The sequence below is a fragment of the Salvelinus fontinalis genome, chromosome 3 (assembly GCF_029448725.1).
Source record: "Salvelinus fontinalis isolate EN_2023a chromosome 3, ASM2944872v1, whole genome shotgun sequence".
NCBI classification, from domain to species: Eukaryota; Metazoa; Chordata; class Actinopteri; order Salmoniformes; family Salmonidae; genus Salvelinus; species Salvelinus fontinalis.
The window spans coordinates 63,671,055-63,685,080 of record NC_074667.1 but is presented as its reverse complement, the minus strand read 5'-3'; the positions used below and the strand labels follow the sequence as shown (position 1 = coordinate 63,685,080).

The 14,026-nt window shown below is 44.0% G+C and overlaps 1 protein-coding gene across 1 annotated transcript; it reads right to left on the bottom strand.

Moving 5' to 3' along the window:
- Nucleotides 1-429: 429 nt before the first annotated feature.
- LOC129851332 (aspartate aminotransferase, cytoplasmic-like) lies at nt 430-13,518 on the bottom strand. The gene is made up of 9 exons (XM_055917798.1): nt 13,274-13,518; nt 7,997-8,178; nt 6,845-6,968; nt 4,574-4,686; nt 4,162-4,266; nt 3,735-3,885; nt 3,254-3,419; nt 2,069-2,211; nt 430-1,627 (listed from the first exon to the last, which is right to left on the bottom strand). Exons 1-9 carry the CDS (start codon nt 13,380-13,382, stop codon nt 1,488-1,490), a joined length of 1,233 nt encoding a protein of 410 aa, XP_055773773.1. The 5' UTR covers nt 13,383-13,518; the 3' UTR covers nt 430-1,487.
- Nucleotides 13,519-14,026: the final 508 nt, after the last annotated feature.

Genomic DNA, 14,026 nt, shown 5'->3' with positions numbered 1-14,026 from the left:
GGACAAATCGCACCATTAGGAACACCACCACTGTGGGACTCAGTAGCAAAATACCCAGAACTACACCAAGGGCCTCCGGGGGAATTCCAAAAGGGATTCGGGGTGTCTGTGATTGAGTGTCCCACAGAGGTCCCCAGGAAGAGTAGCTGCTGCTTTCACAACAGGTAATGGGGATCCTAATAAAATACCCCAAACCCATCTGGGCAGTCAATTACCTGGTGGATGTTGATGAACGGTGGCGATTCAACATGTAGAATCTTTTTGGAAATTAAAACAGAAAATGGCGGCTGATATTCTGTGGTCAGAGGCAGTAGGTCGATCAGTCAGCCGACCGGTGCTTTAACCGTTCGTCGGCAGTATTTAGTCTTTTAGAACTAGATTAAAACAGCCATGTACACAGGTAGAGAAAAAATGAGAAATTACATTCAGTTTAGTACACGATTCATCATTTATTATTAGCTGTATGAATGTACATACAGGATGTCAATATAACCATGGCAATCAAATGGCGTGTGGCTGTGTGTTGGAAGACCAACCGTATGTGTACAGTGAACAAAACAACAAAACAAATACAGAACCGTTAAAGGCGGAGATTAACAATCATTCATAAGTAGCGTTATTATGAATAGGAGTGTTTTATCACACCAAGTACATGCCTAACACAGAACCTAAGCCACAGACATTTACGTGGTTCAACTATTACCACAGTAGTGGTATGTGCTTTTCCTATAGGCCATATCTGCATATAGCTGCTCAAATGTTTAGAAAAGGTCATATCACCCAATCAGAGGGCATTTCCTGTTAACGTTTGACCTATTAGGCACATGCATGAACTGTAAAGAACCTTTCAAGCCTGGCACATGACATCACAGAGCATTCGATCCACAATGCACCATTTCACACATTCTAGAACGTGGCGATTGTTAAATGGAACCAGTTCTATGTAAAAGACGTTCAGAAGCATTGTGGTTGTCTGTAGATAGGAGGTCTGGGGGCTCGTATGTACAACACACAATCACACAATTTTACAAACTTTTCACTCAACTTCTGGCAATGCTTCACTTTCAAGTGCTCTGAAACATATATATATATTTTTTAAACAAAGTGCACACAGTCATCTTTTATACATTTTCAAAACCGGAAATGGCACAATAAAATAAATAAAAAGGCAACGTAACGATCGCCAGGAGAGTGAAATACTTCGACTAGAGGTCTGCATTCAGATTGTTTACAGATGACTCAGTAATCTGAGGAGGAGAGAAGATGGACAGACACCAGTTATAATGTTGATCATTAACATTGATTGTTGTGAACACGTGTCATATCGTCGCTCTTCTACATTTTACAACCAATAGATGGTTAGAGCACTGCTTATAGAGGATGTGTTGTCACAGAAGGGGGTGCTTGACGAGACCACACGTGACAGTTAACAGTACTTCCTGTGGTGGATAGGAAGCAGGAAGTAGCTGGATGTGGACGGCGGGGCCTTACTGGACCTTGGACACTGTCTCATGGATGGACTCTGCGACATAGTCGATGTTCTTGGAGGTGAGGCCACACATGTTGATACGACCGCTGGCCATCAGGTAGACATGCTTCTCCTTAATCATGTACTGCACCTGCTTAGCTGGAGGGAGGAAGGAGAGGGAGGAAGAGAGAATGTTATTAAAATGACAGCCAACTGTCTATGTTGATCATGTGATCAATCTGCTTAGCTGTAGACTGTAGGGAGAGGAAACATATCTAAGTTGTAGAATTGTATCCGTGTGTGAGGATGTGTGTGTGTGTGTGTGTGTAGTTGAGCGTGCATGTTTCTGTAACTTACCGGAAAAAGTACATTAAAAACGCAGTCTCCGACAAGCGCCGGTCTCATAATGCCCGGGACATCGTTTCATATTTTAGCAACAAAAAAAACACCCGGTCAAAAAAAAGTGTGATTACACGTGCACAGATTATGCCCGGTCTGCTTGGATGTGCCTGCGTACATGTCTGTGTGTTTGGGAAACTCTTATGCCCGGTCTGCTTGGATGTGCCTGCGTACATGTCTGTGTGTTTGGGAAACTCTTACGGTTGAGTCCGGTGAAGCTGAACATGCCGATCTGCTGAGTGATGTGGTCCCAGGTGCCAGGCGTCCCCAGAGCAATGAGCTTAGCCTTCAACTGGTCTCTCATCAACAATACACGGTCAGCCATGGTCTTTACATTACCCTTCCTACAGGAGAGAGAGAGTTGGTTAGTTTAGCCTTCAGCTGGTCTCATCAACAGGACGTTACCCTTCCTACAGGAGAGAGAGAGAGAGAGAGAGAGTTGGTTAGTTTAGCCTTCAGCTGGTCTCATCAACAGGACGTTACCCTTCCTACAGCCCACGGGGAGTGGGACAGCTTCAACTCTATATCACTGATCTGAATGGGAACGGCAGTCTTACAACAATCCCCAATAAGGAAGCACAGTTATTAACGTACAACAATCCCCAATAAGGAAGCACAGTTATTAACGTACAACAATCCCCAATAAGGAAGCACAGTTATTAACGTACAACAATCCCCAATAAGGAAGCACAGTTATTAACGTACAACAATCCCCAATAAGGAAGCACAGTTATTAACGTACAACAATCCCCAATTAGGAAGCACAGTTATTAACGTACAACAATCCCCAATTAGGAAGCACAGTTATTAACGTACAACAATCCCCAATAAGGAAGCACAGTTATTAACGTACAACAATCCCCAATAAGGAAGCACAGTTATTAACGTACAACAATCCCCAATAAGGAAGCACAGTTATTAACGTACAACAATCCCCAATAAGGAAGCACAGTTATTAACGTACAACAATCCCCAATAAGGAAGCACAGTTATTAACGTACAACAATCCCCAATAAGGAAGCACAGTTATTAACGTACAACAATCCCCAATAAGGAAGCACAGTTATTAACGTACAACAATCCCCAATAAGGAAGCACAGTTATTAACGTACAACAATCCCCAATAAGGAAGCACAGTTATTAACGTACAACAATCCCCAATAAGGAAGCACAGTTATTAATGTATAACAATGGAGCAGTTGTCAAAACTTGGGACTGTACCATTCAGTGAACTCCTCGGGGTTAACTTAGAAGGGAATGTTGTCGGACTGTACCATTCTGTGCAGAGAATTGGGTTGTTGAGTATAAAGGGTTATATTTTTGACCGTACCATTCTATGAACAGATCGGGGTTGTTGAGTATAAAGGGTTATATTTTTGACCGTACCATTCTATGAACAGATCGGGGTTGTTGAGTGTGATGGCTACGATGCGCGCCCCCTGAGAGGGAGGGTTGGACCAGGTGGTCCTGACGATCTTCTCCATCTGGGACAGAACACGGGCCAGGTTGTCTTTATCCTGGGCCACTACCGTCAGGTTACCAACACGCTCATCTGGAGGACGAAGGAACAAAATGGAGGATTAGCGTCACACAGTGGGTGTTTAAGTGGCTGAGAGTTTGTGACCATATGAAAAATGTAAGCAGAAACTCTGAAATGTGGCCACAGCAGCAGACTGTGTGTGTGTGTGTGTGTGTGTGTGTTACATGTTGGTGTCCATGTATAATATATGCCATTTAACAGACATTTTATCCATTTTACGTATGGGTGGTCCCGGGAATTGAACCCACTATCCTGGCGTTACAAGCACCATGCTGTACCACCGGAGACACAGAGGACCACGATGTACGTGTCTGTCTATAGACTCACTGTAGAGGCCAAAGTTCTTGGAGAAGGACTGGGCACAGAGCAGCTCAAATCCTTCAGAGACAAAGTAGCGGATGGCCCAGGCATCTTTATCCAGACTGCCTGATGCAAAACCCTGGTAGGCTGAGTCAAAGAACACAAACAGCTTCCTCCTCTGGGGGGGAAGAGAGAGAATTGAATTGAGAGGGTAGAAAGGAAAAACAAAAAGTTACCAAAATATAAACGAGCCAGATGGATTATGGTTGGGATTGTGAGATGTCCGTTCCCCTGGGGAGAATTCATTAGTCGCAGTACAGAAACGATTTCATCCAAATGGAAAGCTTTTTGCAATGAAACTAGAGCTTCTATTGAACAGATTCAGGTAGGTCCCTACCCGTTTGGTTCCGTTTGGTTCCTAGTGAATACATTCCTGCTGTCTCCCCTGTCTCACCTTCATGACCTCAGCGATCGTCTTCCATTCGTCAGGTGTGGGGTCTGTCCCAGTGGGGTTGTGGGCACAGGCATGGAGCACAAAGATAGAGTGTTCTGGAGCGTTCTGACAAAATAACACACATCAATGATCAAGAACAGGATTAAGGATGTGCATTTGAAAGAATGTCTGCGTTCAAGTAAATCTCCTGAAAATGATTCTGAGTAGTCAAATGTCAGCGTGAAACGGGGCTGACGGCAAAACAGTTTGCAGTGTGTTATCTGTTGTTCAGATTACTGGTTGTTCTGATACACAACTGACAACCAAACTGAAATATTAATGCGAGACGCTCATCCACAGCTTGTTGTAGCCTAAATCATGCATGATGTCGCTCTAACTCAAGTCCCTCACCCTCCCTCCGCCCCTCTCTCACCTCCAGGTCATCCATTATACCAGTCACGTCCAGGCCTTTCTTTGCTCCGTCCCAGTAGTGGTAGGGGCGGATATCTTTAAACCCAGCATCCGAAAACACTGCATTGTGGTTCTCTATAGGGGGAGAGAAGGAGGAGGAAGAAGATGGCGAGGAGGAGGCGGTGGAAAAGAGGGTATTTGCTCAGTATGTTGTGCTCTTAGGTGGATGATGACTCAATAGAAGTAGAATATGTTGATTGTGCTCTGTGCTCTGTGTGTCTGCTGCTGTGTCTCAGTTATCTTGTCATCTAAACAGTCCTTATTGGTTCTGTGGTTATCTTGTCATCTAAACAGTCCTTATTGGTTATCTTGTCATCTAAACAGTCCTTATTGGTTATCTTGTCATCTAAACAGTCCTTATTGGTTATCTTGTCATCTAAACAGTCCTTATTGGTTATCTTGTCATCTAAACAGTCCTTATTGGTTATCTTGTCATCTAAACAGTCCTTATTGGTTATCTTGTCATCTAAACAGTCCTTATTGGTTATCTTGTCATCTAAACAGTCCTTATTGGTTATCTTGTCATCTAAACAGTCCTTATTGGTTATCTTGTCATCTAAACAGTCCTTATTGGTTATCTTGTCATCTAAACAGTCCTTATTGGTTATCTTGTCATCTAAACAGTCCTTATTGGTTATCTTGTCATCTAAACAGTCCTTATTGGTTATCTTGTCATCTAAACAGTCCTTATTGGTTATCTTGTCATCTAAACAGTCCTTATTGGTTCTATGGTTATCTTGTCATCTAAACAGTCCTTATTGGTTCTATGGTTATCTTGTCATCTAAACAGTCCTTATTGGTTCTATGGTTATCTTGTCATCTAAACAGTCCTTATTGGTTCTATGGTTATCTTGTCATCTAAACAGTCCTTATTGGTTCTATGGTTATCTTGTCATCTAAACAGTCCTTATTGGTTCTATGGTTATCTTGTCATCTAAACAGTCCGTATTGGTTCTATGGTTATCTTGTCATCTAAACAGTCCGTATTGGTTCTATGGTTATCTTGTCATCTAAACAGTCCTTATTGGTTCTATGGTTATCTTGTCATCTAAACAGTCCTTATTGGTTCTATGGTTATCTTGTCATCTAAACAGTCCTTATTGGTTCTATGGTTATCTTGTCATCTAAACAGTCCTTATTGGTTCTATGGTTATCTTGTCATCTAAACAGTCCTTATTGGTTATCTTGTCATCTAAACAGTCCTTATTGGTTCTGTGGTTATCTTGTCATCTAGACAGTCCTTATTGGTTCTGTGGTTATCTTGTCATCTAAACAGTCCGTATTGGTTCTGTGGTTATCTTGTCATCTAAACAGTCCTTATTGGTTCTGTGGTTATCTTGTCATCTAAACAGTCCTTATTGGTTCTGTGGTTATCTTGTCATCTAGACAGTCCTTATTGGTTCTGTGGTTATCTTGTCATCTAGACAGTCCTTATTGGTTCTGTGGTTATCTTGTCATCTAAACAGTCCTTATTGGTTCTATGGTTATCTTGTCATCTAGACAGTCCTTATTGGTTCTATGGTTATCTTGTTATCTAAACAGTCCTTATTGGTTCTATGGTTATCTTGTCATCTAAACAGTCCTTATTGGTTCTATGGTTATCTTGTCATCTAAACAGTCCTTATTGGTTCTATGGTTATCTTGTCATCTAGACAGTCCTTATTGGTTCTATGGTTATCTTGTTATCTGAACAGTCCTTATTGGTTCTATGGTTATCTTGTCATCTAAACAGTCCTTATTGGTTCTATGGTTATCTTGTCATCTAAACAGTCCTTATTGGTTCTATGGTTATCTTGTCATCTAAACAGTCCTTATTGGTTCTATGGTTATCTTGTCATCTAAACAGTCCTTATTGGTTATCTTGTCATCTAGACAGTCCTTATTGGTTCTATGGTTATCTTGTCATTTAAACAGTCCTTATTGGTTATCTTGTCATCTAGACAGTCCTTATTGGTTCTATGGTTATCTAAACAGTCCTTATTGGTTCTATGGTTATCTTGTCATCTAAACAGTCCTTATTGGTACTATGGTTATCTAAACAGTCCTTATTGGTTCTATGGTTATCTAAACAGTCCTTATTGGTTCTATGGTTATCTTGTCATCTAAACAGTCCTTATTGGTACTATGGTTATCTAAACAGTCCTTATTGGTTCTATGGAACCCAGGACTCCCTGGAAAATCCTGGCTAAATCAATTCCATGTAAATCAGTTGGTTGTAGCTCCGCCCACTGACCCCAGGTCGGCGCAGAGACGTAGACGGGCGTGGCAGTGTTGTTGGTGCCGTTGTACCAGCGCCTCAGAAACTCCGCCCCGATCCTCAACGCACCGGTACCTCCCAATGCCTGGACCGCTCCCACCTGGAAAGAGAGAAAACATCAACATTTGGGCACGGCAAGGCAGAAGATTCTGTGTATGTGTGTATGTGTGTATGTGTGTGTGTGTGTGTGTGTTGACTTCCACCCCACGATGTAGAACTTGAGTTACAGGAAGTAGAATTTAATTCAGTGCAATTCAAAGAAATTGGACTCAGTCATGGAACGAGTTATATTGAATCTGACAGGTCACACTTCCAGATACCAAATAATATATCACTTTTCCCTGGAAACAATGTTCATCAACTCTCTTAACCTTAGTGCTTACAACAGACCTTAACTTTCCCACCACCATTTCATTTGTTTGGCTTCTTTTTCAAGGCCTCAGGGTCAACTTGAGGGTTGAACTACTGCTGGGAAATGTTGTATTTCCCCCATATTTAACTAATTGTAAGTGATTAATAAAATATAATAACTTTGAATATTCACATACAGGTGTCGTTTTCTTTGATCATACATTTCAAGATGTTGTCCTGAAAATGGATTGTTTTATATGCATGTATATTACGACATGTTTGATGTTTTAAGCACAAGATGTATAGTTGTATAGACTACACCTAATGTAGTGGGGTGGCGCAGTGGTCTAGGGCACTGTATCGCAGTGCTAGCTGCGCCACCAGAGTCTCTGGGTTCACGCCCAGGCTCTGTCGCAGCCGGCCGCAACCGGGAGGTCCGTGGGGCGACGCACAATTGGCATAGCGTCGTCCGGGTTAGGGGTTAGGGAGGGATTGGCCGGTAGGGATATCCTTGTCTCAGTATGTAAAAAAAAAAAAAAAATGTAATAAAAATGTATGCACTCTACTGTAAGTCGCTCTGGATAAGAGCGTCTGCTAAATGACTAAAATGTAATGTAAATGTAAAAGAGACACTTCAAATTAAAAATTGTAATTCTGTATTCTCCTTACGACTTCAATTCAATCATTTTATGGGAATTTCTGAGGCATTTTCAATTCAATTCTGCCCAACTCTGGTATGTGTCTATGTATATACATGTGTCCCTCCCTGCTACCTACCCTTCCGTCCTTGATGGCGGGGCTGTCATCCCCCAGGGCCACCTTGGAGGCAGCAGAGCGGAGCTCAGGGAGACCCAGGATGGGAAGATACTCGTGGTTCAGACTGTTGTCCTCCACTATCATCTTCTCTACCTTCTTCACTACGGGCAGGACCCACGGTAGACAGTCATCTGTACGGTAGGCTGAGGAGAGAGAGGAGACATTATATACTGTATCTAACGGTCTATCTAGGCAGGACCCACGGTAGACAGTCATCTGTACAGTAGGCTGAGGAGAGAGACATTATATACTGTATCTAACGGTCTATCTAGGCAGGACCCACGGTAGACAGTCATCTGTACGGTAGGCTGAGGAGAGAGACATTATATACTGTATCTAACTGTCTATCTAGGCAGGACCCACGGTAGACAGTCATCTGTACGGTAGGCTGAGGAGAGAGAGGAGACATTATATACTGTATCTAACGGTCTATCTAGGCAGGACCCACGGTAGACAGTCATCTGTACGGTAGGCTGAGGAGAGAGAGGAGACATTATATACTGTATCTAACGGTCTATCTAGGCAGGACCCACGGTAGACAGTCATCTGTACGGTAGGCTGAGGAGAGAGACATTATATACTGTATCTAACTGTCTATCTAGGCAGGACCCACGGTAGACAGTCATCTGTACGGTAGGCTGAGGAGAGAGACATTATATACTGTATCTAACGGTCTATCTAGGCAGGACCCACGGTAGACAGTCATCTGTACGGTAGGCTGAGGAGAGAGACATTATATACTGTATCTAACGGTTTATCTAGGCAGGACCCATGGTAGACAGTCATCTGTACGGTAGGCTGAGGAGAGAGACATTATATACTGTATCTAACGGTTTATCTAGGCAGGACCCATGGTAGACAGTCATCTGTACGGTAGGCTGAGGAGAGAGACATTATATACTGTATCTAACTGTCTATCTAGGCAGGACCCACGGTAGACAGTCATCTGTACGGTAGGCTGAGGAGAGAGACATTATATACTGTATCTAACTGTCTATCTAGGCAGGACCCACGGTAGACAGTCATCTGTACGGTAGGCTGAGGAGAGAGAGGAGACATTATATACTGTATCTAACGGTCTATCTAGGCAGGACCCACGGTAGACAGTCATCTGTACAGTAGGCTGAGGAGAGAGACATTATATACTGTATCTAACTGTCTATCTAGGCAGGACCCACGGTAGACAGTCATCTGTACGGTAGGCTGAGGAGAGAGACATTATATACTGTATCTAACTGTCTATCTAGGCAGGACCCACGGTAGACAGTCATCTGTACGGTAGGCTGAGGAGAGAGAGGAGACATTATATACTGTATCTAACGGTCTATCTAGGCAGGACCCACGGTAGACAGTCATCTGTACGGTAGGCTGAGGAGAGAGACATTATATACTGTATCTAACTGTCTATCTAGGCAGGACCCATGGTAGACAGTCATCTGTACGGTAGGCTGAGGAGAGAGAGGAGACATTATATACTGTATCTAACGGTCTATCTAGGCAGGACCCACAGTAGACAGTCATCTGTACGGTAGGCTGAGGAGAGAGAGGAGACATTATATACTGTATCTAACGGTCTATCTAGGCAGGACCCACGGTAGACAGTCATCTGTACGGTAGGCTGAGGAGAGAGACATTATATACTGTATCTAACTGTCTATCTAGGCAGGACCCACGGTAGACAGTCATCTGTACGGTAGGCTGAGGAGAGAGAGGAGACATTATATACTGTATCTAACGGTCTATCTAGGCAGGACCCACGGTAGACAGTCATCTGTACGGTAGGCTGAGGAGAGAGACATTATATACTGTATCTAACTGTCTATCTAGGCAGGACCCACGGTAGACAGTCATCTGTACGGTAGGCTGAGGAGAGAGACATTATATACTGTATCTAACTGTCTATCTAGGCAGGACCCATGGTAGACAGTCATATGTACACCATCTGTATACAGGGCTCCAGAGTGGCACAGCGGTCTAAGGCACTGCATCTCAGTGCTAGAGGCGTCATTACAGACCCTGGTTTGATTCCAGGCTGTATCAAAACTGGCCGTGATTGGGAGTACCATAGAGCAGCACACAATTGGCCCAGCGTCATCCGGGTTAGGGTTTGGCCGGGGTAGGCCGTCATTTTAAATAAGAATTTGTTCTTAACTGACTTGCCGAGTTAAATAAAATGTTTTATAATACACACTGTACATGTCTGTCAGCCTGTCAGTGTGGGCAGGACCAATAGCAGGCACCAGGCAGTCATTAACTGTAGGCTGGAGAGACAAAAACAAGTATTACAGAGTGTACAATAGCCTAGTTATAATAAGCCTACTTAAAAATGTTGATGGTTGACACCAAAACAACTTTTGATAATGACCACTAGCAGGCTGCAACACAGCCATAGTGCTGCAGTATGTTCAATTCATGCAGTCTGCTGTCACACCCTGCTCTGCTGGAGGTCACCCTGGCCTGAAGAATAAGTGTGTGTGTGTGTGTGTGTGTGTGCACGCCTGTGCATGTGACTTCCGAGGAGCTTAATTTCCCTCTCTAAGGAAAGCCTTCCAATTTCTCTCCTTTCCAGTCCAGGCCGGTGCGCTCTACCATTGAGGATCAAATTACAGCCGTTGATATTCAGTTACCAAAGTTCACAACAAATAGCTAGCTGGCCTACACCAGGCCCTGGTCTAGTCGAAGGGGAAACTACATACATGTAGCCTAGCTAGCCTACACCAGGCCCTGGTCTAGTCGAAGGGGAAACTACATACATGTAGCCTAGCTAGCCTACACCAGGCCCTGGTCTAGTCGAAGGGGAAACTACATACATGTAGCCTAGCTGGCTGGCCTACACCAGGCCCTGGTCTAGTCGAAGGGGAAACTACATACATGTAGCCTAGCTGGCTGGCCTACACCAGGCCCTGGTCTAGTCGAAGGGGAAACTACATACATGTAGCCTAGCTGGCTGGCCTACACCAGGCCCTGGTCTAGTCGAAGGGGAAACTACATACATGTAGCCTAGCTAGCTGGCCTACACCAGGCCCTGGTCTAGTCGAAGGGGAAACTACATACATGTAGCCTAGCTGGCTGGCCTACACCAGGCCCTGGTCTAGTCGAAGGGGAAACTACATACATGTAGCCTAGCTGGCTGGCCTACACCAGGCCCTGGTCTAGTCGAAGGGGAAACTACATACATGTAGCCTAGCTGGCTGGCCTACACCAGGCCCTGGTCTAGTCGAAGGGGAAACTACATACATGTAGCCTAGCTAGCTGGCCTACACCAGGCCCTGGTCTAGTCTAAGGGGAAACTACAGACATGTAGCCTAGCTGGCTGGCCTACACCAGGCCCTGGTCTAGTCTAAGGGGAAACTACAGACATGTAGGCTAGCTGGTTAGAAGCTACTTTTCTTTGTTGTTTTTTTCCCTTCCTGCAGTTCATTAATATACCAAATAGTGATTCATCAAGGTCACAAGACAAGCCAAACTAGTTTATAATAACAGTTCCTCAACACACCCTGTTTCTACTAGCATCAGTCTCTCACTGCCAACAACAACCAGGCGATATTTTCCCAGGAGTCCTGTGTGGTGTTGTGTTATGAGGCCCTTGGCTCTAGGTTCTGTAGCTACTACCGAGGGAGTACGAGCGGAAGTGACTTTTCCTAGCAGGTTGAGCTAACCCCCTCCCTTTTCCTAGCAGGTTGAGCTAACCCCCTCCCTTTTCCTAGCAGGTTGAGCTAACCCCCTCCCTTTTCCTAGCAGGTTGAGCTAACCCCCTCCCTTTTCCTAGCAGGTTGAGCTAACCCCCTCCCTTTTCCTAGCAGGTTGAGCTAACCCCCTCCCTTTTCCTAGCAGGTTGAGCTAACCCCCTCCCTTTTCCTGGCAGGTTGAGCTAACCCCCTCCCTTTTCCTAGCAGGTTGAGCTAACCCCCTCCCTTTTCCTAGCAGGTTGAGCTAACCCCCTCCCTTTTCCTAGCAGGTTGAGCTAACCCCCTCCCTTTTCCTAGCAGGTTGAGCTAACCCCCTCCCTTTTCCTGGCAGGTTGAGCTAACCCCCTCCCTTTTCCTAGCAGGTTGAGCTAACCCCCTCCCTTTTCCTAGCAGGTTGAGCTAACCCCCTCCCTTTTCCTAGCAGGTTGAGCTAACCCCAACTTGAGGTTCCCCAACTGGCCGAATTTGGCCCGCAGGTTATTTTTGGGGGGGTGGGGGGCCTAGCTCCAAATGATTTTGGAAATCTGTTCCAAAGTATTCCCTCGCACAATAGTGAGATATGTGATCATATGCAAATATGTGATTATGTTCTAGTCAAATATTATATATGTTTGGGCTTCTTGCCGTCAATTTGCAGCCTACAAATGACTTGTAATTATGTTCCCCTGAGCATCGGCTCAAGAAAAACAATGGTCCCGGTGTAGAATCTAGTTGATGAGCCCTGCTGTTCTCCCTCTAGTCAGAACCATTGTTCACCTGTCTAAGTCTGTCGTTGTGAATTGAACAGAGAGTGGTTTGGGGAACAGGTTTAAACGGTGAGTGAGAAGATACAATCATGCATTCCCTACACCCTTGGCATTGGAAGACTGATGAATGAAATGCAAGGGATCACAATATAACCTAGTAGTGAAGGCAGAGTGATCTATTCCAAACCCAACACATGCATAACTATCTGTTCTGACCAGAGCCCACTGGTCATAGAGATCCAATTCCTAATTGTATGGCGATGGTATTCAGACCTCATCTACAATGTTTAGGAATGACCGCAGACCTTTTGGAAGGTGTGTCACCCGACGTCACCAGTCCTATGACGACTGAGTTCGAACTGAAGTTAACAGTTTATAATACGCTTCTATTGCGGACTGCCTGATCTGTTCTGTATGGACCGCACGGGTTCTCGTAGAATCAATCATGAGGTCACATTGCTGTCCAGTGTCCAACAAATGTCAAACTGCAGAATGAGCAGCGTTTTATAAATGCTTTCATGCTGCAAAGCATAACATGTAAATCATGTTAGATACTAGCAAGATGTCCCTGTATTAGCAGAAAACTATGGCTGATATATGCGGCAGTCTAGTTGCACTTGCTGTCAAACTTCGACTACTTTGTTAGCCAGCATGCTAACGAGGAAGGTCAAAGCCATGTTAGTTGGCAAGCATTCTATTGTCATGCTACTCAAACTAGTGGCCGTGGTCAAAGCAGTTTACCCGTCTGTGTTGCAAATTCGAAACGTAAGTTAGAATAGCTTGTTGGAGCTTCTCTCTCTTACCTCCGACTCCCAAATTCACCTTCTGCACGTGAGTGTCCTCTCTGAAATCGGCAGTCAGTTTAAAAACGGCCACTGGAGGGGCTTGAGGTACTTCGGCGAATATAGACATGATTATAACGGATCCCGGTACAGAGCAGGAGAAGGGGAGAGAGTCGTTCTTGTTCAGTACCTCACCGATAGGCTGCAGCGGAGAGACAAGCGAACTTCACCTTCAACGCGCTACAAGGTACCGCTGTGAAGCAGGAAAGAATAACTAAGTACTTCCGGGTCACGGATTTCTGGAATCCTTCAGAATAAAGAGACAGTGCAAAGCCTAAATGGTCAAACATTGTTTTTTGTGTGTTCTCATATCATTTATTGCACTGTACGGTGTTTTAGTGAAAGGGGGGTCCATTTTACTCAGGCTTCTAGTTTCCAAATCTACAGAGTTTACACCCAGAGGAGCGTCCTGCTCCTTCAGTATACAGGTAATTGTGTACTACGGTGCAGTATGTTCACTGTGAAAAAACGTACTGAACTTCGTGCAAAACAAATGCGCTAATTAATAATGGGATTTAAAAGTATTTTCTGAAGTTGATTATTATAATTATTATAATAATATTATTCATATTTTTATTAATAGTAGCACTATAAATAATGTTTTGTTATTTGTATTATTGTTGTTGCCATGATAACTATCTAGTAATAATTACTTGCTGTAAACAATAATGTCAACGCTATAATATCATTTTTGCTATAAAGGCGATTAACTTT